Below are 25,835 nucleotides of genomic sequence, written 5' to 3'. Positions count from 1 at the left end.
CTTTTTGTTTCAGGCCATTGAAGAGTAATGAGTGACATGGATGCTAATTATCCATCATCTTCACTGTCATCAAGTTTTGTTTTCAAAATCAACAAGGAACATTGTGTGAAATGCCGACGGGCAGAGACTAAATCAAACACACTACAAGTAAAGAAAGGGGAATACAGATCATCATAGACTACAGTATTGCAGTTAACGACCATGTTTTGCACAAATATCTTACAGAAACCAGGCTGGAAAGTAGCGAACCTGTAAAAATCCATCGCGATTGTCAGAGAGAGGCCTACAATATGAAACGCAGATCTTCCGAGAAGCTTGAAAATGCAACAGGATGTACCAGTAATGTTCCGCGAACTGAAACGAGATGAGGAAGACACCGTTTAACTGGAGAAGCAGTTGTCTTTTTTGTGAAAGTTCTTGCATTTCTGACAGAAAACATGGCAACCGAGACAATGTAATTGAAGTCATAACTCTGGAAATAAGAGAAAGTCTGATGAGGGTTTGCAGAGAACGAAATCATGATGACTGGGCACTAACTGTGAAGAAGCATTTGTTTGGTTGCCATGACCTTGTTGCAGCAGAGGTTCGATGTCACAAATCATCCTATGACAGGTTTAGAAAGAAGCTTCCTAGGAAGGGCGACGATCCTCAAATGATCAGTAAAGGTAGGCCAGTTAACAAGATGAAATTTCAGAACTTTGACAAACTTTGTCAATGGCTTGAATCAGAGGGTGAATTGTATTCGTTACTGGATGTACAGAACAAGCTAACTGAAATTGCTGGGTCTGAAAATATTCATGACACAAAGTGGATCAAGAAAAAATTGGAAGAAAGATATGGTGACCACATTTATACTGGCCAAATGTTGTGTGTCTGCGGAACATTGCTGATTACATCATCAACGATAAATGGTATGCAGACAGAATGCAGAGAGCTGAAGGTGAGGCTGAACGAATTGTAACTACAGCAGCTAAACTGATCCTCGGCGATATTCGAGCAGCAAAGTTTGACTGTAACTACTACCCATCAAATGATATTCTTGAAAACACAGAGAATTCCTAATGTTTCCCCCATTCCTATAGAAGAGGGCAACATAATCACTGACATTACAGTCAGCAATCGTGACGTACTGCTTGCATTAAACAGATTAAAAGAGAATAAAGCACCAGGACCGGACAAAATATCACCACGTGTATTGAAGGAACTACAGAATGAAATATCAAAGCCTTTAGCTGAACTTTTTAGCTTATCACTTAAGAGCAGTAAGGTGCCACATGAATGGAAGCTTGCTAACGTAACCCCAATATTCAAAAAGGGCAACAGAACCCAACCAGAAAACTACCGCCCAATTAGTTTAACATCAGTGGTTTGCAAATTGCTTGAAACTATTATCAGAGACAAGTTTGTAAAACACTTAGAAACAAGCACTTTTCCATAAAATTTTCGCAACATGGTTTTCGTAATAATCGCTCTTGCCTCACGAATCTGCTGGACTTTTTCAATGATAAACTGAACATGTATGACGAGACTAAATTTGTTGATGTGGTCTACCTCGATTTTCAAAAGGCTTTTGACAAAGTTCCACACAAAAGACTCCTTCAGAAGCTAAAGGCACACGGTTTCAGCGGCAGTGTTCTTGGGTGGGTAGAAGATTGGCTCACAGGACGAAAACAAAGAGTTGTAATAAATGGAAAAGACTCAGACTGGATAAACTTTACAAGTGGAGTGCCGCAGGGTTCAGTGTGAGGTCCTATTCTTTTCTTAATATATGTGAATGATATTGATGAAGGATTGTGTTGTAAGATTTCAAAATTTGCTGATGATACTAAAATGGGTAACAGAGAAGATATAGCACTGCAAAGACAGGCAATTCAGAGAGATCTTGATCAACTGTTTAACTGGGCCCAAGTCTGGCAAATGGATTTCAATATTAATAAATGCAAAGTGTTAAACATTGGCAGTAAAAATGTAAGAGCAAGTTATAACATGAATAATGTCAAGCATGATAGGGTAAACCATGAAAAAGATTCAGGAGTTATAATAACAAATGATTTGAAACCAAGCAAACAATGTACAGAAGCTGTGAAAAAAGCCAACAAATTGATTGGGTTCATAGGCAGAGCATTTGAATATAAATCCGATAATATCGTCCTCACTTTGTATAATTCCTTAGTACGCCTGCACTTGGAGTATTGCGTTCAGTTTTGGTCACCGTATTATAAAAAGGATATGAAAAAGCTTGAAAGAGTGCAGCGAAGGATGACAAAGATGATACCTAGGTTGAGAAATAAACCGTACGGGGAACGTTTAGAAGCCCTGAATCTCTTTACCCTAACAAAACGGAGGATACGAGGAGATTTAATTCAAGTATTCAAGATATTCAAAGGACATGATAACATGGCTATCGATAAATACTTCACAGTTGATCACTCGAACTACACTAGAGGCAATGGGCACAAAATAATTGGCAAACGATTCCAGTCGCATGAAGCTAAGCATTTCTTCTTCAATAGAGTTGTAAATATATGGAATAAACTGCCCTCCAACGTAATAGATTGTAATACAATACAAACCTTTAGAGTTCACCTGGATAAGTATTTGGCATCCAACCCCCAGCTTAACCCGCCCCATCCCGATGTTTTCTGGGCAGTGGTACGCCCCAGTCCCGACATTTTTGGACCTTTATTTGGGGGGTTCAAACATCTGCTTTTGGTGAGAAACATCGAAAATTCATAGAGAAATCGCTCACCTGAGGTTTAAAATACTCGATCTAGGTACAAGTACTTCCTTACCTGACTGGGTGGTCTAACAGGCTGGCACCAAAGAAAATGAGTTCTATGGGAAGGTAACTATTTCATCCACTCATAAACAGTATTTATTTATTTACTTGGTACGAATTTATATGTAGTACAGGAGTATATTGGTTTTCAAACAGTAATATAGGCATTATAAGCATTGTTTCACTCACTAACTCATCACCATTCATGACCTTTTTTTTCCTACATTACCTGACGATCATTTCTGACTGTTTCTTCCTCTAATGCTATGTAAACTTTGTCCTCCACGTTGTCATCGATTGGGGAATCACTCTGGCCCTGAACGTCTTTATTGGCCAGGTCACTGGTAACAGGTGAATTCCTGAGACAATGGCGTGCATGGGGGAGGAGAGGTTATGCGGTGTAAGACATTGTCCCTGCTTGGCATCTTGTAGAGGAATAGAGGAAGGTGTCCCGTGTATACGTGCCAAAAATCACTTGCGAAATCACTCGCGAAAATTGAAAATTGTGCAAATTAGGGACCTTGCAATGTTGCCGCGTTTATTCACGTCGCTGGGACGGCAGGGGTTAATATGTTTACTGAATAAAGCACTTGTGTACATATAATTTTCTGTTTCATTTTATTTTAGGTTTTTAAAGCTTGGATCAATTTTTTAAATGCAAATATAGTATATGCACAGACTAGGATATGCACAGATAGCCCTGAGTTAACGGTCACTACTCATACTTTCGACCTGTGATGGGCTGTGGATCACTGAGGGTCCCTATTAGTTACATGCCCACCATCGGGATTTTTTTAATGTACCAGGGGTCACTGCTTCAGGAGGTGACTTGTTTGCTTGTCCTGCAAGGGAAAGTTCCTAGTCTCAGTGGAATGAATGAAGCTGGGGCCTGATTGACTGTTGCCTACCTTAATAGCGCCAGGCAAGGCTGCCACACCACCCCTGAATATCCACACCGTGGACTGTGCAATTTCCACAATGTGTCTGCAGACGCCTCGTCAACTCAATGTACCTGTACAGCAACATGCATTAGTTATTTATTTATTCGATTACTCATTGTACTTTACTACTTTCTCTTTCAGGTTCTTCATACTGGTAGCTTATAGATAATGTACAGTATTATAGAATGTAGTTTTCCTTTTCAGTCTTTCCTATGAAATTTCCATGTCAGTTTTTCCATGCTGCGTGGTGTTTTTTCTCACTTTTCTTGCCAGTTTTGGCTGGAAGGTTTGGAGGCGGGGGGAGCCTTCTTGCTTGACTATCCTTATCCTTCAGCATGTAGAGTTAGATCTTGTAGTCATAGTCTACTCTGTACCAAACAGCCTCGAAAGGACCATAAGGTATGTTGCTGTTTGCTTCCCTTTGTACTCCTTTGTACTCCTTTGTGCACCACTGTTGCGGTTGTTCCTAGCAAGACTGATCAAAAACCAACATCATCAAGTAAGTATAGTACTGTATTAACAGTGTAACTCGTCCCCGATCCTGTATTCCTCCTATTCCATTTGGATTAGGTATTGAAGTAGACAATGTATTTGGGTCCAAATGGTTACTCAGTGAAAAGTGCATTAGGGTTTTCTGTAAGTTCAGATGAAGTTCTCAGATACAAGCAGTCAGTAACCGAGAATGAAGATACTAGTGACCTTCTCAGAGAATACTTGCCTGGCACGTTCACGCAATGCATGGCCGATATTGTAGACCACAGCCCTTTGACCCTTGATGGAAAAGACCCACTGCATGCCATGGGTTGTGTGTCCTCTACAGTAGTTGAATGAAATGCTCCATAGCTAAAGCTACAAGCAATCAAGCAACAAAAGCGTAAGCTTGCACACCAGATCATTCAAGGTAAAGGGATCCCTATTGTGGAATATAGGTCCCCCTCAAAACTCTGGACTGTATACAGTATTTTTCATGCCCCAGCTACAGTTGCAAATGCCTTATGTTCTACCACCTGATACCAGTCTTGATATGCTTTGGCACAGTGTTTACTTCTTTGGTAAAAAGCAGCGGCCAAACTGGTCTGGTTTTATGACAGCTATCACCAATGGAAACGACCCAGGAAAAGCCACAACCTCATTCCTTCCCTAACTAGACATGGACCCATTTGATCTGACATGTATCTACTGTACTCTGTCCTTGTTTTCGTTTTAAAGCAAGCAGAACAACTGCAAATCAAGACATCTGTGGATACATTTGACCAACCTCTTTGGCTGGAAGCAATGGAAATGGTGAAGGCAAAGTCTCTTCCTATCGTCCTCATCCTTGGTGGCTTCTATGTGATGAGTTTTCTAGGGAGCATTGGATATGTAATGAGAGGATCTGGTCTCACAGAAGCATTCCTGGCTATCTATGGATCAAATGCTGTTGCACACATAATGACAGGGAAAGCAGTGTCAAGGGCAATGTGTGCACACTTCCTCACTGAGTCTATCATTATGAAACTCCTCCGAAGCTTTATTCCTGAAGATCCAGTTCTGAACCGTGAGGAATTTGTTCAAGTTGAACATAATGAATCAGAGAATGATGGAGGTATAGATGAGGAAAAGTTGGGTCAGGAGGACGATGAATATGGAGGAGATTGGATGGAGACTTTACTGGAGTCCTCATTCAAAAGAGTTGACATTGATAAATTGAAAGATCTGTCAGATTAAAGTTACGGATGACCCTAGTGCTGCTGTAGATCCATATGATCAGATCTGATTTCACTCGTGCATTCTCTCTGTCATATAATCTCATATCTTTTCAGCTATAAATGTAAAGCCACTGATACACTGACAACATTTTTTCACGCGAAGTTCATGGAAAATGTTGCCTCCTGTTCTGCTCTCGACCCTGGACGTCTTCCGCCATCAGAAGGAGCAGCATATTTTCATGCATTGAGAGTTCATCTACAGGTGTCACAGTGGAGGTATCTGGACCTAAAATGCCTGAAACCTGATGAATGGGGTTGGATGTTTGAGGGGAACACATTGATGCCGGTCAAAACTGACCGTCAGTCCAGTCCCACCTAATTGTCTTAAGTACATTCGCTGCACGTGTAAGAAGTCGTCAAAAAAATAATTGTCACTCAGGCATGCTCTTGTCTGAAGAATGGACTCAGATGTATTTTAGCTTGTGATGACTGTAGAGGCGAGCATTGCCAATATCGATTTTTAGTTGCAGATGTCGATATCACAGATGATGATGATGTTAATACTGACCTAATGGATCTTTAGACTTAATGATCATTAACAACACCACTAGTTAATTTTCACAAAACAAGAGTATATAGGTTTATTTTATTCTTTTCTCTTGTTGTTTTTCATTTTCATACAATATTGTTCCAAAAATGTCTGGTCAGAAGAGTTAAGCAGAAGGGCATAAATGTGAAGGCCACTTCTTGCACCGTTTGGGCCCTAAGCCCCCATACACTCTCCTGACCTTACTTATGTTCCTTTTGTTCTATATTTCTTTATACAATAAGCCAAAAGTTGTGAATAAAGCAATAACTAATATAGATTTCTTATGTTTAACTCACTGGGATATGGACTCATTTCTGTAGACCTCCCTGTGTTCAAATGCAAAAAACTTCTTTTCCCCAAATTAGGCAATGTGAGGCATATGATTTTCATATTCTACGTAAAATTGCGCTTTCGGTGATGCTAAATGTGTTTGAGGGAAAATTAATTCTGGGTTGACCCTCATTTTGAGCTAATTCAACCATACTATTGGTGACACTGGTAAGACTCAGTTGTAGGAATTCTAGGGTAAGTACAAGGACAGTAGAGTCATCAGTGTATTCTAGCTCTAGGAAATGAGCCACTTTTGTCTTTGATTGGGTTAGGCGATGCCTGAGATTGAATAAGTTACAGTTTAGATGGAACTGGATTTTTATTCCACCATCAGGGTTTATTTGTTGGTACCTTTAAAGGGTGACTGCAGTGAAATATATAATGAAAATGACAGGAGCCAAGGCACATCCTTGCTTTACTCCCACGCCATGCTGGAGGGTTCGGATTTGCTCCCACCTATGGATACACGAGCATTCATATTGTCATGCCAGGTCTTCAGCTCGGTAAGAAATATGTTTGGACTGCCAAATTTCGAAAGAACATTTGATAAAAAGCTCTCTGTTTACAGCATCAAATGATTTTGCAAAATCGATGAATTCAATATACAAGTCACAGTTTTGTTCGTGGCATCTATCTGGTATCTGTCTGGCAGCAGATATCATATCACAGATGCGTCGGTCTTCTCTAAATCCACCTTGTTTTTCAGGAAGAGTTGACTGTGTCAGATGTTTTGTCAGTCTGGATAACGGTATCTTGCCTAGAACTTTGCTAGCATTCACGAAGAGGGAGCTACCTCTGATGTCACAGTATGAGCGTCCCTTTTCTTCTTGTATCGGAAATAAGCCATTCAGATGGAATTAATTCTTGGTTCCAGGGAGTCACTATGAGATAATGGAGGCACTGGTGGAGCAACTGGCCACCCTTATTTATTAGATCTGATGGTATGCCATCAGGGCCAGAGCTTTTGTTATTTTTTAGGGCCTGAACAGTTGCTGCAAGAGTAGGTGGGAGATCAAGATCTGCCACTTGAGGACATTTCGGATGTTATGGAAGATACTGAGCGCCACCAGGTTTCTTCGATTCAGTAATATACTGATGTGTTGTGCCTATCCGTCTAGGCCTGCTTGCCTGTCTTTCAGAAACTCCCTTTCTGCCGACTGAGATAGGGTTATGGTGTGTTTCGTTGGCCCGTACATGATTTTAATGGACATATAGTACCCAAGTTGCCAGTCCTTGCAGCTATTATGCTTGCCTAGTCCATGCTTATTGTCCATGTCATACAGTATTCTCTGGGTTTTCACTTCTGAGAGTCTGGAATTATATTTTTAAGTTTAATGTGCTACAATGAGCCAACCAGTTGTTTGTGGTCTATTCTTTATTGCAAGAAGGTCATGTGTTCCTTCAGCATTTTCATCAAACCAGACTTTATGGTGGTGGTTGGGGAAGCCTAGGATTTCTTCTCCAGTGCATTGAAGCAGTTTCTTAATGTTCAGCCACTCTGCATCTAGGATTGTTGCATTGTTGCTTGGGTCAAGTGGTGGGCACTAAGAGAGTTTGTCTGTAGTAGTGCTGTGGAAGGTGTTACAGGAAGTCTCATCCTATAAATTACTGCAATTTAGTTTCTTGGAGGATGGTCTACAGTGCATTTGTAGGTGTATGACTGCAGTTTGGTTAGTGTAAGGTAATTTTCTGTGAAGCACTTAATACATCTTATCGCTCGGGTTATAAAAACTTCTCTTCGGCCTTGCTGCCTTACAATGACGTAGTTAGGTGCCAGTGTCTAGAGCGTGGTGCATCCATGTGGTCTTGTGTTTATTCTTATTGTGGGTACATACATGTGGTCTTGTGTTTATTCTCATTGTGAGTGCATCCACGTTGTCTTGTGTGTATTCTTATTGTGGGTTCATCCATGTGTTCTTGTGTTTATTCTTATTGTGGATGCAGCCATGTGGTTTTATGTTGAAAAATGGTGTTGGTAATGACCAGAATGTGTTCTCAGCATACAGAGAGCAGTCTAAGGCCATTGTTGTTCATATTACCAACACCATGGCAGCCTATAATGCCTTGTCAGAGGTGATTATTTTTTCCTACTGTGACATTATGTTGTGTGACGTTGCCCTCTCCTGAGAGGTGAGTCTCAGACAAGGCAGCATTATCACATTCATATCTTTTCAGCTCATGGGCAGTGAGAACAGTCCTATGGCATGATCTTGTGTCTTGGTCAATTTCAAGCAAGATTCATATATTCCAGGTAGCAAAAATCAGAGTCATTCATTTGGATTTTATAGTGCAGTGTTGGATGCCATGACCAACGTGGTTTTCTGGCCAGGTATCTGCTTAGTCGCACTGAAGGTTGCTGCAGGCATGACTTGCTCCTATGCCATCGTGCCAGTGGCCACTAGTGAAGTGCCGCCTATGTACAAGACTTGAGCCACTGACTTCGGGCCAAATCCATGACTTGTCACCATCACCTCATCATGTCAAAATAAGGCTCTTGATTTGGATTAAACGATGAAATGGGAGGTAAGTAGTAGTGGACTTGCGCAATGAATGAATTTGAGAAGATGGTTAGGGTGCCCAGTCCTTACCACCACGTTACCCGACTCTTTTCAACCTGTGATGCTGGCATGAAGATTTATGATGACCATCTAATGAACAGGTTATAGTAGTATGCTGGAAGCTCTGTCTGTTGTGCCCGGTCTGATGTGGTATTATGCTCATGGATTATTCGTTCGGGGTTTACTCCTATAGCCTTAACCCATCCAAGAGTAATCCACAAGTCACTGAGCCTGGAAACACTTGGTCTGACCCCTCACTGATGACCGCTACAGCAAAAGTTTCCCTGTCATCATGCTGAGTTCGGGCGGATCTCCTCCCACTGGCATGGCCCATCAGATTTGCAAAGATATACTGGTGTGTGTGTATATATATATATATATATATATATATATATATATATATATATATATATATATATATATATATATATATATATATATATATATATATATATATTTATATATAAGGATAAGGTGTGTATGTTTGTTTAGGGGAAGCTGTAGGATCTAGCCGAAAATTAGGAAGTATAGCGGCTCCCAGGGAGGGGGAAGGGGGCGTTGTGCTGTATGTGTTTCACAAGTTCGCCTTTGTCATGTTGGTGTATCTTGCGGACTTTATGGAAGTTGCACAAAAAAATTATATGAGCCGATGTTGAATGATCAGGGCATAACCAACTGACTCATTTTTGAAAGGGACCCTCAAGACAGTGAACGTTTTTGCAAGTATTTGTCGTTTTCTCTGTATTGAGACCTTATTCATTCTGCTATAAGAATGGGAAATTGAATGATATGTGATAATTGATCCATAACGAGGACACCATAGCCATGTATCGGCCATGACGTCTCCATAATTGTGTAGAACTGAAATGTAATTCAGGTTTTGCACAAAGAAATTGAAATGTTGATCTTAATAATTTTGATCACACACATAACAACAGAAAAGACACCTTTGATAGCTGCATCGACTCTTGCAATGTTGAAATAATTGTTTACTAGGGAGGTGGAGAGGCGAACCGTGGAGGTTCCACCCACAACAAACTGCTCTGAGAGAAGGTCAACTACTACTGTACTACTGTGCAAATTTTTTTATGTCTACATAAAAACCATGGTGCCCACTAGGGGCAGTCACCCCCCTCCCCCTTCGATAGTGGCCAACAGAGGTCCCAGCCTGCTTAAATGTGGCTTGGGTGGACGCCTATCAGTATGCAAGATTTTGTGTTCGTCGGTTGAATACCATGACCAAGTATGTCAGCTGTGTCCAGGACTCTCAGCCACCCTGTTGGGGGATGGCACATTGGGGTCTTATTCTGCCGAGAACATGGACCTAAAGATCTACAATTGTACAAAAATTTATGTTCATAGGTTAAAACAGACTATAGCACTGCTACCACTGAGGGTATCCGCACTCGGCCGCTGGGAGGTGGTCATCAGCTACCACGTTCCAAAACATAGTCAGGGTAAACGTCTACTAATAATAAAGATTTCGTGTTACTAGATTAAACATTAAGGCCGTGCATAATGGCTTTTCCAGGACCCACGGGGGCCACCTTCTTGCTCATGAGAGACACCCTTTGGGGATTTCTCCCTCACCAAAACGTGGCCAGGGTTAATGTCTATCAATGTGCAACATTTCATGATATTTGGTTAAAAGTTTAGGGTCACGCATAACGACTTTGCCCGTGGGCACTGGGAGCCATTTCCCCAGTAAAGGGCAGCCCTTGAAGGTCACACCATCCTTATAACCTGTGTTGAGTGAGCCTTTAACATAGTGCATTAATTTATGTTACTATGGTCAGTTGCAGGGAATCTGACGCACTGATTATGCCAGCTGAGGATAGGTGGAATTGGTGACACTGCTCGGTGTTCTCCAGCGGTAATTGGTCAATTCCCGTTGTCTTTGAACGTGCACCAAACGTGCAATGCATTTTATGCATTATACCAGCATAGTTCAAGTATTACATTCTCATGGGGTTTGTTTTTATCTTAATTCCCTTTTTTCTGCCATTAACAAATATTCGGTTCATTCTACAATGATGTAATCCATACTTTTCTGGCTACTCTGTCAAGCGGACAGAGGTACATCATGCTTGAGGAGAGGGTGCATGGTGACCAGGGATAGGGTGTTTGTCTGTCTGTCTGTCTGTCTCTTATGATACTTATGAAAAGGTTCAGGAAAATCAAACATCAAACTTATTAATGCAGGAAATAATTTTACTGAATCTGACTATTAATACAAACATAAATGCAGAATTTTAAAGCTGTTGTTACCTACAGTATGAAGGTAATGAAAACGTGTATGTACATGAGAATAGCATGTACTGATCCCAGTGACATACGCGTGCGTGCGTGCGTGCGTGTGTGTGTGTGTGTGTGTGTGTGTGTGTGTGTGTGTGTGTGTGTGTGTGTGTGTGTGTGCTCCACTAGGCTCTATAATATGGAGAGGCTTTCTCATGGGCACTGATGTGTAGTTTGTGTGCCTGCCGCCAAGGGTCCAGGGAGACGATGATGATGTTTATGTATTACACGCGATTCCCACACCTTTTGAAATCAGCTGATGAATTTGGAAAATATTGTGCCATGGTCCACTGCACAGCTAAAATAGAGTCCCATTGTCTGCTGCTCAGCTTATGTAAACAACAACGAAACAGGAACATCAAGCTATGAACAGTGTTCCAATTGCATTACCATGGTGGAGGCGACGAGCGCGGGTGTTTCAGTGTGGCGGCCAAAGTTACATGCTCGCTGCAGAGGTAGCCCCTCCATATTACAGAGCTCAGTGGTGTGCTCACGCAAATCATAATTATTAGAAGATAAGCTTAGCATATCTAGGGTAAGGCTGGATTATACGATGTACTGAAGAGCATAGTGTCGACTGTAGACTGACACTGTGTAGTACTGGTAGGAAAAAACAGTCGTGCCTTCACAGGACCTCAAAACCACCTTGCTAGGAACATTTGTATTCCAGCCAAGGTCGCTAACTGTCTCTGTATGTGTCTAGTTGAGACTTGTTTTGTTAGGAATGTCGTTCAGGTTTATCTCTAATATTTTAAAAGGCACGTATATATTTATCATTAAAGATATCATTGCTTTAATTTGTATCTGTATAATCTGATATCTTACAAATAAATGAGAGTTTTGGTTGGAATACAAAGTCAGTTTGGTGCACATTCAAACACGATGGGAATTGACCAATCACCGCACGAGAACATCGCGCAGTGTTACCAATTTCATGTGTACTCAGCTGGCAAAATCAGTGCATCAGACTCCCTGAAACTGACTATAGGTAAAAAAGTAGCCGTACCTATCGGTTTTCGGTGGGATAACCGGGGGTGGGGTGCTGCCCTATGGGTTCCCACCCTTCATGAAACCAGGTCTGGAGGGAGGTTTACCGCTGAGAAAAAATTCGTTTTTCTGATTTTCATCCCATTGGGACCGGAGGTTTACCACTGAGAAAAATTTCGTTTTTCTGATATTCATCCCATTAGGCCTGGACCCCTTTCTTCAGGAAGTGCAATACCTCAGTGAGAGAGTCAGAGAGGGAAGGGCTTAATACTGTTAGGGACAAGCAATATATTTGGTCAACCATTTGTGTGTGGGAAAAACGGCAGCAGTACGGTAACTCTGTGAATGAGTGTGGGAGTGAGAGAAAGAGGAAGGGAGGCAGGGAGTGACACAGTTAAGAATAAGCCCTGTATTTGGCTGACTTTCTGGGTGCGGCATAAACACCAGCCTTCACGTGTCAAACTCTCCGTTTAAATTGTTAAAAAAAAAAAAAATCATGTACACAGCGGATTCACTCTATTCTCCCTCATGCACAACACCTCCATTTTCCGAGGACAGTTTTATTCGTGTGTCTCAAAATCAATAATTATCTGTACTGAGTTGGTTCTATCTTCTTGGAGTCTGCAGCTCCTGGCCATTTGTTTCTTCTTGTTATACGAAAGTCAGATTAATAAAAGATAAACAAATACAGAGCTGGATGTTTGTCTTTTCATTTGGAGACGGAGATATATGCCTTTATTTAAAAATAAATACTTAGTCATAGGAAACGAATTAATATTGCTTACTACCATTTATAATACTGGGGAACCCATGGGACTGTCCTTTCAATCACATGTTATGCGTGCAGTGTAATGGAGGATTTTGATTCCTCGAAATACTACTTGTAATAAACATGAAGCATAACATTTAAGATATTGCATTTGAAATATCGATTATTCTAGAGGCTTAGGAGTACATTTTGGTATTGAATAACAGAGATTTCTATCACAAAAGTGACATAGCTTCTGAATTATAGTCTCAATGACACTACCTGCCTTGGATTGACAACATTCTCGCTGTCAAGACGTCTTTATTGCTTATTGTGTATCAAAGGTAGATATTAAGTATTTGTTTTATATACCCACTTGCCCATAAGACAATAATAATCATGATGATGATAATAATAATAATAATAAAATAATAATAATAATAATAATAACAGTAATAATATTTAACTCAGCACCGTTAACAAAACCTTTTTCCCTTATACATAATGATAATGATGATGATGCTCCTTCTCATCAATATCGTCTTTTCCTCTACTACAGAAGGAGTTGGCAATTCAGAAAATGACACATAATCATTAAATCTGTAAAGGCTATCATTAGCGCACCAGTGAAAGAAGTCGCACTTTTTCTCACTCATCATTTAACCCGTTGAACCTGAGGATGTTATTAATTTTTCGTTATTCCAACCCACAAACGATTTTTATTCAGCTTTAGAAGGTCTACAGTAATACACGTGGAGGGATTAGGTATTCCTTTAAGCATCCCTTAATTACATGGCATTTAATTTCTCTTCTTACTATCCGTAGACTACTTTACACACCACAGGGTAGCCTATGTTTTACGAACTGGCGTCGTTCGATATAGACTTTACTTACGCCTAAACTATATAGTTTTTCTCCTTAGCTGGATAAGTTCGTACTGAATTAGCAGGAGTAAAGGAATAATATGTCATGTGATTCAATGGTTGAAACCTTTCTACACGACGTCATATAATATTTCGATTCATTATTACGATGGTATCTCCTGACAGACATTCCGTGATTAGGAGAGATTATTTGTAAGGGAGAAGATAGATATATCCGTCATTAATGCCTTCACCATTGGAACTTCTCCGCCAGATTTATTTTTTTGCTGTTTGCTTAAGTACAGTGAAAATACAGTGCCTTCAGATTCTTCGTTCTGACATATCTCTCATCTTGAAATAATATTGTATGTTTCAGGGCATGTTTGTTGTACTTGGAATCGGCCTCTTTATTGGAATCTTGATCTTCCTGTTAGAAGTCGCCTGTGTTGCTGCCAAGCCGGTGTGATATCGTGCAAGGACCAACCAATGCTAGCATCTGCATCTGATATTCTTTAATGAGGAAACTTGCATAAGACGGCACTGTGCAAATAAGAGTTAAAACAGGTATACTTTTTAAAAGGTTCCATTCATAATAATATGTAATTGGTTTAGTTAAAGAGCTGATTTAAAGCAGAATAAAAATATAACAATGAGTGTATAAGACTTTCATTCTTCTTTGGATAATAATTCCAGTGTTCTTTAGCTAATAATGCATTTGAGGATTTTTTAACATTTCGATTTTCGATTAAGATGCGGCAAGTTATGGCCTGTAAAGTATATATATATATATATATATATATATATATATATATATATATATATATATATATATATAATCTACGCAACGGATCTTACTCTTGGGAACGTTAGTCTTGCCAGGAAAAGTAGTACCAACATTGTGATAATACAGCATCTTTATTATTCCAAACGTTTTGGAGACACAATCTCCATCATCAGTGGGTCTAAAAGTTTAAAGGGCAACATCAGTGCCAGGCAAATATAAAACCTGTTTTTTTTTTTTCCAAATATACAGTACATAAGCAAACATAAAAAGAAAAAAATATAGAAGGAAATGATATAAAACGGGTAAAGTATAAAAGTAGCATGTTTGCTCTTTGCAAAATCAGAAAAACAAAATAAACCATAAGTTCATCTGTCAAAGTAGTTACTGCGTGAATATTGGGGTAGCGCTAATCGAACTGTGGAGACTGGGTCGTATTCTATTAATCAGGATTGATTAAGCAGTAATGATGTCAGAGTATGACTGGCATGAGATTAATATATGGAATTCAGTGGAATAGAAAGGGTGATCGAAAAGGTGAGAGTGCTCTCTGTTAGAAGAAATAAGGGTTTAGAAAGGAGCCTTCCAGTCCGACTGGATTTACCTTGGTGTTCAAGAATTCGGTGGAGCAGCCAACGTGAGGTCGACCCCACATATCTAGCGGGACAGTTACAACATGAAAACCAATAAAGCACAATGGACGGGAGGTTAGTTTGAAGACAAGCGAAGTACTTAAGAATGCTGCCAATATTGTTCTTGTTTGTCAAGAGTGTCTTAAAATAAAATTGTGGATAACATTCACAAAGAAGTTTGCTTAGTGTTTTCCTAATTGCGTAGCTTAATGAACCTAAGTATGGGAACTTTTTTTTTTATATACATAATGAAAAGAAGAAAAAACAAAGGAAATAAAAAAAGCACATCCTCCATTCATAAAATATTTATAACAACTGGATTTAAATAAAAGTGGATTAAATGTTTGTGGGAAGCAACTCCCAGGAGGTGAATTCGAGAGAGTAGTAGTTCTGGGGATAAATGAATTTTGATAAGCAGAGGTTCTGCATTGCGGGGGAGAGAGTGTGAATTCATGGGTGCTCCCAGCTCCCCGAGTGTTTCGGGACAAACACTTCTTATCGACAGTGTGAACAGGCTTGTTTGGGAAAGCTTTGAAATTAGAAACCTGCTTAAGAGTTTCTGAAAAATGTGGATGAGGTACTTATTATTGGCAAATAGGTTCTTTAGAAACAATTTTCCGAGTGGAAATTGAGGCAAGAGAAGCAGCAATTGTACGCCCGACTGTTTTGAACAAGGTTGTTATACTGTTAATCTTAAAACTGTACGGGATGTAACCGAGGATGTTTGTTCCTAGGCCGGTGAATGTAGGTTTCCTGTAAACGCTCGTGGATAAGTGAGTGGAGTGATTGTTAACTAGAATGTCCAGGAACGGAAGGCTTTTGTCACGTTCAGCTTCATAAGTGAAATTTATGTTAGGATGCTGGGAGTTAATATAATCCAGACATTTATGAACATGAGCAGGGTTTTTAAATGTGACGAAAGTGTCGTCCATGTATCTTCGATAAAGAATGGGTCTAAAGTAAGTGGGACAATTATCAAGCCGACTCGTTTCCTTTATTACTCCAGCAGAGCTGTTGAACCTGTACAGGGGTTTTATTCGTCCTTGTGTGGAGTAACTCTCATGTTTTCTTTTTTTTCTCTGCGAGGAAGAAGGAATCAAAGGCCATGAGCCCGCAGTAACAATTCCCTCCAAAAGAAAAACAAAATACAAGAGATAGCCAAATTCAAGATCCGATCATTTCGAGATGCCTGGACACACTGCGTTTGAAAGACTGGAGATCATAGGCAGCAGGAAATAGAGAAAGAGAAGGACAGTTCCAGAGGTGACATGTTGCATATATGAAGGACTGAGAGAAATGGTTAACTCTTGCAATAGAGAGTTGGACAGAAAAGGGATGAGAGTTTGCTGCTAGATGGGTGCTACGCGCCAGTCGTAGAGGTGCGGAATGCATGCAGACAGTTCAGAGGAGCAGTGACCATTAGAATAGCGATAGAAAGGAGATAAATATGCAACAGTGCGTTGAAGAGACAGAGGTTGAAGGGAGTCAGTAAGAGGAGGAGAGTTAATGAGACGAAAAGCCTTTGACTCCACCCTATTGAGAAGAGCTGTATGTGAGAAGCCTCCCCACACATGAGAGTTGCACTCCACACAGGGGCGGATAAAACCCCTGCATAGAGTCAACATTTGTGCAGGGGTAAAGAAAGAACGGAGTCGGCTTAGCACACCTAATCTCTTGGAAGCAGATTTTACAAGAGATGTAGTATGATCTTTCCAAGATAAGTCCCAAGTAAATGAAACCCCAAGCATGTTCAAGGATGATGCAAGATTAAGCTGAATATTATTAAACAATAATGGGTATACCTGTGGAAGATTTTGTCAGGTTGATAGATGTAAGAACTGAGTCTTAGATGCATTAAAAACAACCAGATTATATTTACCCCAGTCAGAGATACGAGCTAAGTCAGACATTAGGTGTGCCATAGCCTCATCCCTTGTTTGTTGAAGTAACTGTTGAGATGGGCGTTGCAGGAACTGAATGGAAAAGTGAAGGGTAGAGTCATCAGCGTATGAGTGGATAGGGTTAGATGTACAGCTTAGAAGGTCATTGATGAATCAAAGGAGGAGAGTTGGTGATAGGACAGAACCCTGAGGAACACCACTGTTGATAGATCTAGGAGAAGAACGATGGCCGTCTACAACTGCGGCTATAGAATGACTAGAAAGGAAGCTAGCGATGAAGGCACAGATAGAAAGATAGAAACCGTAAGAGGGCAGTTTGGAAATTAAAGATTTATGCCAGACTCGATTGAAAGCCTTTGAGATGTTCAGTGCAATGGTAAAGCTTTCGCCAAAGTCCCGAAAGGAGGATGGCCAGGAGTCTGAAAGGTAGGTTAGAAGATCGCCAGTGGAGCATCCCTGACGGAACCAATAATGACGATCAGAAAGAAGGTTGTGATAGGAAAGATGCCTTAAAATTTTTCTATTGAGAATTGACTCGAAAACTTTTGACATACAGGATGTTAAAGCAATTGGACGATAGTTAGAGGGTTCGGAATGGTCACCCTTCTTTGGGACTGGCTGAATGAGAGCATACTTCCAGCAAGAAGGAAAGGTACAAGTTGACAGTCTAAGGCGAAAGAGTTTTCCTAGGCACGGTGTAAGCACAGAAGCACAGTTCTTGAGGACAACAGAAGGGACTCCATCAGGCCCATATGCCTTATTATTATTGAGGCCAGTGATGGCAGAAAATACATCAGCTGAAGAAATTTTAATGTCAGCCATGAGGAAGTTAGAGGGGGGAATTGATGGAGGAACAGCACCGGAATCGTCTAAGGTGGAATTGGAGGAGAAAGTCTGTGCGAAGAGATCTGCTTTATCAGTAGAAGAAATAGCTACAGAACCATCAAAGTAGAAAAGAGGAGGGAAGGATGATGAGGTAAAGTTATTAGAAAGGTTTTTGGCAAGGTGCCAGAAGGAGTGGGAAGAATTCGAGTTGGAGAGTTGAGAGCATTTACTACAGATGAAAATTAATTTTAGCAGAGAGAAGAACAGACTTAGCACGATTCCAGGCAGAAACGTAAAGATGATGTGATTCAGGGGTGGGTTGGCTCCGGTACCTTTTGCAGGCCCTGTCCTTGTTGCGGACAGCATTAGAACAAGCGTGATTAAACCAAGGCTTTCTTGCGTTAGACAAAGGATACGAGAAAGAAATGTATGCTTCCATGCCCGAGAGAATAACCTCCGTAATGCGCATGGCAACAAATCCGTTATTAACATAGAAAATGTGGTCTTAGTGAAGACCGAACAGCCAAGATCCCAGTAGCCATTAGGTAAAGTGATCTCCACACACCCACAGTCTGAGGGGGTGCTGAAACTCGTAATAATAAAATGTAGGGGACATACCTGTATAAAAACTATTGCTAAACTGGTACCCCTTGAGTTAGCAGCCACTCTGGATCCAGGGGCTGGTGAAGATCAAACGGGTCAAGAGGCGCGACCTAGAAGGGCCGCAGCACAGGGTTCTCAAGATTTATGGAGGGAACTCAGGCTAAGGGTCATATTACATGATACAGCGTATCATTTTCCACTGGCTCCAAAACTGTGGGAAACATTTTCTCCCAGAGCAGTTGCGCTCTCTACTTTTATCATAGTTGCCCTTGGTTAAAAGCAGAGGAAAACTAGAGACTGTTGTTAATAGTTCAAGCTTTTTTTTATAACCCTATGTTCTCTTTAATAATTCTTGTTATTGATAAATTAAATGCTACTGCGTTTAACCCTCGTGGACAACTATATATTGTAAATACATGTAAGTATATGAAATTTTCCACTGACCTCAACTGCGTCTGAGTGTTAGATGACGTGGCGAGGATGGAAAGATCTTCATGTAAAAGCAGATGTGGAATTAAGATATTTACACAGTTAAAGGGAATATTTGGTTTAACTTCAGTTTAATTAAAACTAAGATTAATTTGTTAGATTCGCTCTGTACAGTAAGCAACAGTAATCATGTCATGAAATTTGGTGAAAACATAAGCTAACGGGCTAAGTGTCTGGTATATTCCGCCGTCTGTCATACAGATGGTTCATAATGTTTCACGAGTTACATTTAATCTTCGGACAAAACCGCGACACGACTACTGTTGCTCACTGTACATATCATGATGTAATCTAACTGTATTTAGTACTGTAATTAAATAATAGTTGGCAACCCACAATTCTATGAGGAAATGGGGCCTGCCGCATTCACGCACTCTGTTCCTAGTCTTAGTCAAGCTAGCACATTGTACAGAAGCACCTAAAGGACGCTTGATTGCTCAAGCAACTTCAGCTAAGCAGCCCCATCGTCATCGGTTATCGAGCACTCCCTCTTCATTAGCTAAGTAACTTTTACGAATTGGGCAATTCAAGGAGGGATTAGCTAAGAAATAGAAGAGAAATAATTGCTGTAGGTGAGTTAAGGTAGCTACGATTCACCTAACCCTATGAGACTTGTTTGAATTTACTTAAGGACAACCTTAGGGAAGAGTAACGACCTACGAGTTGTTTATTAGGAAATACTATGAATATTTTTCACATTTTGGTGCCCAGAGAGAGGGTCCCGATTTGTTTACCAGAACCACTAAATATTTTTCACAGGAACAATTTAAGGATTTGAATTTCATAAAAGCAGACTTTCCTGTTCTACCAGATGACCCGCCGACATGTCATAAAAATACCCCCACCAATACCAGTACACCAGTCCTGTATGAGTCAGCCCTAGCATGTATTCAATATGGACGGTGGGTGTTAGCGCCGAAGTGGTGACATGTGGAGGTGTAGGAGGACTACTGGACCTTGGGATAGGCCACTGCCGCAAAAAAATAGGCCCTGAAGCCTTTGCCCAGAGTCGGACACGTAAAAGAATATATATATATATATATATATATATATATATATATATATATATATATATATATATATATATATATATATATATATATATATATATATAGAATAGGGTGCATCATGGTATGTAGGGAAAAAGAAAGGGAGTCATATTTCTTTGCTCACTCTCATCAATGTTTCACTTTAAGGAGAAACAACGTCTGTAAATTTTTCTAGGATCGGGGGTCTTTAAGGTAGCCCAAAGAAACAGAATTCGGCTCTGTAATAATATTCCTCCCATGTGTAATGGAAAGCAAAAATTTATTTTGCATAATTCAAAATCACATTGGATAAACCACAGCGAGTGACAGGGCACACTGAAGGAATGCATCAATGCTGGAGGTCACACTTGTTTGCCGTCTTATAGTTTTTTAACTTCTTGATTGGTCCTGCCTTGTGAACTCTTGAATGACAGCCACGCCGTCCTCTGCCGTGCCATTTATCGCTAGCAGCTTGGCAACACGCTCCTTCCCTCGAGCATTTGCTTCTGTGGTTGACCAGGTCACAGGATCAGTGCCCCAAAACAAGTCGATATCCAGGTGTTGCATGATTTTCGTAGTACTGGTGAAGAACTCTAACAGGCTCTCCCTCACGACATCCTCATTGGAGGAGTGCAGACGAGGGCTTGATTCATCTCAGACCTCAACTGTGTTTATGTGATGAAACATTCCATTCTTCTCCGTATTGGATACCCCATTGTCAAACAGTGCAAAACCAACTGTCACCTCAGACAGATACCAAAGGTGATAAACGAAGGCTGTGACCCGGCGTCCCAGATGGCTTGGCCCACGTGAGATGCCGGGTTCCTTCAAGAAGGTGAGGTCCATGTGGGGGGCAGCAGCTGCTGACGTGTCTTAGAACCAATCTTGCACATAGTAGTGCACAGTGAAGCCGCAACAGTCGTTCATTTTCTCCCATAAGATGTCCCTCCGATTGGGTCCACGCAAAGATGAGCATGTTGGACGAAGTTTTTCAAACTGATCAAGGATCATGCAGATTGCCAATGCATAAATGACCCTCGTCATCCATCTAGCATGATGCGGCGAACCAGGGGCCTGGAACTGGATGAAGGAGCAATTGTCGGGTATGGACCCAAGGAAGGTGATCGTAAGCTTCAGGAAATCCATGTAATCGTCCCGTTACCAAAGAAGTACTTGACCTAACTGGACGATTTCTTCACATCATGACTAAACCCGCAACAGGATGATCTCGTCATCGACAACAGTAGTGTACTTCGGTCAGTGTGTGTCCACATGTCTTGCAGGTTCTGGAAAAGGGTGACTTCTGGTCCTTTGGACTGCCCTGCAGTAGAGAGAACACCACCTCTAAGAGGATCTCGAGAACGTGATGACGGCAAGCAAATTAGAGCAGTGGCCTGCCCAGCATCATCTCCAGGTGGAGACAGATTCATCAAACACACCACCTTCCTGTGCGACCCTTAAACATGCACCAATCACACTGATGTTTTTCCTGCTACATCACCACCCTAAATGGAATTAGATATCACAATTTTTAATGTTATGACGCATGTTTTATACATATAATATGAATGGAAGATGAAAACAGGGAAAGCTGCAGGTATGGATGAGTGGCAGTGGAATGCCTGAAGGGTGGTGGAGTGACTATTGTTGACTGGTTAGTAAGATTGTTGAATGTGTGCTTTGTGAAAGGTATGGTGCCAATTGACTGGGCAAGCACTTGTGTGGTCCCATTGTATAAAGGCAAGGGTAACAAGTATGAATGTACTAGATTTAGGGGTATAAGTCTCTTGAGTGTTGTAGGTAAGGTGTATGGTAGAGTGTTAATTATGAGAGTTAGAGACAGTACAGAGGGAGTGATTGGTGATGAGCAGTGTGGCTTTAGGAGAGGGAGAGGATGCATGGATCAGGTGTTTGCTGTGAGACAAGTGTGTGAAAAGTATTCAGCGAAAGGCAAGGATGTGTTTTGGGCATTCATGGATTTAGAGACAGCGTATGATAGAATTGATAAGGAGGCTTTGTGGACTATTTTATGATTGTATGGACTTGATAGTAGGTTACTAAAAGGGGTGAAAGGTTTTTATGTAAATAGTAGAGCGTGTGTAAGAGTGGGAAATGCTGTGAGTGATTGGTTTCCTGTGAGAGTGGGGCTGCGACAGGGATGTGTGATGTCACCTTGGTTGTTTAATATTTATATGGATGGTGTTGTAAGGAAGGTGAATGCAAGAGTTTTGGGTGGAGGTCTGAGTCTGGTGAATGTTGATGGTGGAGAGTGGAATCTGAAGCAGCTGCTGTTTGCAGATGATACTGCATTGGTGGCTGATTCAGAGGAGAGATTGAGACAGTTGGTAGAAGAGTTTGGAAGGGTGTGTGAAAGGAGGAAATTGAAAGTAAATGAGAATAAGAGTAAAGTAATGAAGTGTATGAGTTTGGTAGATGGTAGGGGGATGAATATAGTTTTGAATAGAGAGTTGCTTGAGGAGGTAGAGTGTTTTAAATATTTAGGGTCACATGTTGCTGTGGATGGAAAAATAGAAGAAGAAGTAAAGTTTAGAATGAATGAAGTAGGAAAGGTGCTGGGAGGAATGAAAAAAGTGTTTAGATGTCGTTTGCTTAGAATGGATGTAAAGAGAAGGGTGTATGAGGGTGTGGTACCGACTGCATTATATGGGGCTGAAACATGGAATATGGGTGTAGCAGAGAGGAAAAGTTGGAATGTAATGGAGATGAGGTGTCTGAGGAGTATGTATGGAGTGACGCGTATGGATTGAGTGCGAAATGATGAAGTGCAAAGGAGAACTGGAGTTGTTCGGGAGATGGCTGATAGAGTTGAGCAGAGGGTGTTGTGATGGTTTAGGCATATGGAGAGAATGGATAATGAGCGACTGGTGAAAAAGATAACTTGATCTGATGTGAGAGGTGTAAGGCTGAGAGGGAGACCACGAATAGGATGGATGGACAGTGTGAAGAGAGCGCTGGATGCGAGAGGGATGTCTGTTGAGCAAGGAAGAGTGGCTGTGCGTGACAGAAATAAATGGAGAGAAATTGTGAAGGAATAAATGATGACACAGCCCTGAGGGGATATTCTCCCACATTTGGTCTGATCAGCTAGTCAGGTCAGTTGTGGGTAAGGGGATGGGTCTATTACGATGTGGCAGGGGTAAACCAGCTCTGCCGTCGGGCCCTGATGCGGATGTCACTGATTGCACTGAGCAGTTGACCCTTGTGCGGTGTGGTGCAGTGAGGATCTGTCCCTTCTCCCCTTTGGGGCTAAGATGTAAATGAATGTGTTTGAATGGATGTGTAAATGGGGAGTGTGTCGTCCTGTCTCGGCTACCTCCCTTTCCTTGGGGGAAGCAGCCTAGGTATATAGATAGATGAATGGAAGAGTAGGCACTAGTCCTGAGGATGACATAATGGGTTGCTATGAAGTACCAGGAGAAAATGATAATGGGAAGAGACTAAAGGATATGTGTCAGGAGAGGAGGTTGTGCATTTGTTTCTCGTATTTCAAACACAGAGATGCACATAAAATATACATGGTATAGAGTGAACGGGGATCGTGTTGAAAGAAGCCTGATGATTACATGCTCGTAGAGAGGTCGATGATGGGAATGGTTGCTGATATGAGGGCTATGAGAGGACGATGTGGAGGTCTGTCAGATCATATGATTGTGGTATGCAAGATCAAGCTGAGAGAAGTGAGGTGGTTCAGGAGAGAGAAAAGCAGTCAGGGAGGAAGACTGAAAATTGAGAAGCTGAGGATCAAAGAAATGGGAGATGAATACAGTACCAAAGTAGAGGACGAGTTAGAATTACTGAATTGGAATGAAATGGGTCTAGTCAGGCTGTGGAATGTATATAGGGATTGCTTAGTTAGGAATGCTAAAGTGGTGTGTGGTGTGGCAAGAGTAACAACAAAGAAGAAAGGTACGGCATGGTGGGATGAAGAGGTAAAGACAGCAGAGGAGGAAAAGAGGAAGAAGTGGCTAAAGTGGTTACAGGATAGGGGTTCAGTTGAAAAAAGAACTGAATATGTTGAAAACAAGAAGCACGTAAAGAGACTAGTGAAGAGGAAAAAGAAGGAGGTAAATGAGGATCTAGGAAGAAAAATGAAACCAAACTACTCTGAAAATAGAAAGTTATTCTGGAAAGAGGTGCGGAAATGTAGAAGTGAAAGCGGAAAGAAATGGGATCGTGTGAAGGATGCAGGTGGTAGATTATTAACCCATGGAGATGAAGTAAGGACCAGATGGAAAGAATATTTTGAAAGCCTGATGAATGGGGATAGAGAGAGCAGAGCAGCTGTAAACATGATTGGTTTCGGGGGTGTGCAGAGAAGGAATGCAGTCCCAAGAGACGTGACACTCGCACAGGTGAAGAGTGCTGTGAAGCGGCTGAAAAATTGGAAAGCAGTTGGGATTGATGATGTGTATGCAGAGATGCTTAACCCGTCACGTCCCGAGGTTTTCCGCAACTATGACATCCGCCAGTCCCAAGCCTTTTTGGAAAAACATTTTTTTTTGCTAAAACTTCCGCTTAGGTCGAGAAACGAAGGCAAGTCACAAAGAGAGTGGTTCCCGCGGTCTGTAAGTGGTCCGTACAGGTGCGGTTCCCCCCCGCAGGTATGGTGTTCTCTAACGGGCTGGATATGCGTTTACATTTTCTATGGTAAGGAATAATAGGAGAAACAACACACAACACCTCTATATTTATTGAATTTGAACTAATAAAACAATAACAGTAACAATATAATGGATTTCAGACAATATATGTGAAAAATAAGCATTGTACCATCGCGCGAGCATAGCGAGTTTGTTCCGAGTCGTAACATGCTATATGCTAAGTGTCTGGTATGAGTCAACCTATCATTATTTCTACTTGTATACTTCTGTTTCAATGACATTTTACCAATTACAACTGTTTGTAAATGTTTTCAGATTTCATTCATTCATTATGATGACATGCAGCATAAGTATAGCGCACATCAGCTTAGTAAGCGCACTCGCTATGACTCGTATTTCAACATACCAAATTGTTTTATCACTTTCCAATTATTTTTCCCTTTACATAGAACCTTTCCTCCACCACTGTAAAGGTTTTCAATTATTTTCATTCATTACGAGGGCATTTAGCGATATGCTAGCGCATATTCATGTAGCAACCACGATCTCAAACACTCGTGTTTCATCATCTACTTTATTTATTCACTCCACTTATAATTTCCCACTTACATTACACACGTTTACACCCCTATAATGCACTGTACATACTTACTACCATTATTTATTCAAGTGAGCGTGAGAAAATCGCCTGAAAATACCCTCGCAAGGAATGTTTCGACAAACATAATACACACACACTTATATACTAATTCACTCACACACTTATATACTAATTATTCACTTTATCACTTGCCGACTTTTATTTTGACTAATACGTGCCTTATTCATTCAACTGAGCGTCAGGAAATCGCATCACTATACACACGCTATGAATATTTGACTTAGAATATATATCATCACTTACAATAATTTGAACTTATATTATACCCGTAAGAATTTCCCATAAAAATAATTATATAATTACGGGCCGTATTTATTGCACTGAGGGACAGAATATCGCATCATAAAACCCTCGCTATGTAAGTTTCAACTTAGGGCAGATTTATATACTTACATACAATGTTTTCACTTATGTTCTACCCGTATGCACTTTATACTAATATTTGGAGAACAACATGACTGATAATTTCACTGAGCGTCTGTCTGTCGCATTTACCTCATAATTTCAGCGTCCTT

The 25,835-nt window shown here is 40.9% G+C and overlaps 2 protein-coding genes across 2 annotated transcripts in view; both read left to right on the top strand.

Moving 5' to 3' along the window:
* Window positions 1–14,244, top strand: part of LOC145406034 (ionotropic receptor 93a-like) — a 124,933-nt gene extending 110,689 nt beyond the window's left edge. Inside the window, exon 5 of the mRNA XM_080277224.1 lies at window positions 14,155–14,244. Coding sequence (XP_080133350.1) covers window positions 14,155–14,244 — 90 coding nt within the window. The remainder of the gene's footprint in view (window positions 1–14,154) is intronic.
* The window catches only part of LOC145407291 (glutamate receptor ionotropic, delta-1-like), a 528,461-nt gene that overhangs the window by 188,007 nt on the left and 314,619 nt on the right, over window positions 1–25,835 (top strand). The gene's annotated exons all lie outside the window — the stretch shown is intronic.

The sequence above is a fragment of the Coenobita brevimanus genome, chromosome 8 (genome assembly GCF_032717465.1).
Source record: "Coenobita brevimanus isolate Jiangsu-jjx chromosome 8, ASM3271746v2, whole genome shotgun sequence".
NCBI classification, from domain to species: Eukaryota; Metazoa; Arthropoda; class Malacostraca; order Decapoda; family Coenobitidae; genus Coenobita; species Coenobita brevimanus.
The sequence above is the reverse complement of the archived record's forward strand: the minus strand, read 5'-3'. Positions and strand labels throughout refer to the sequence as shown.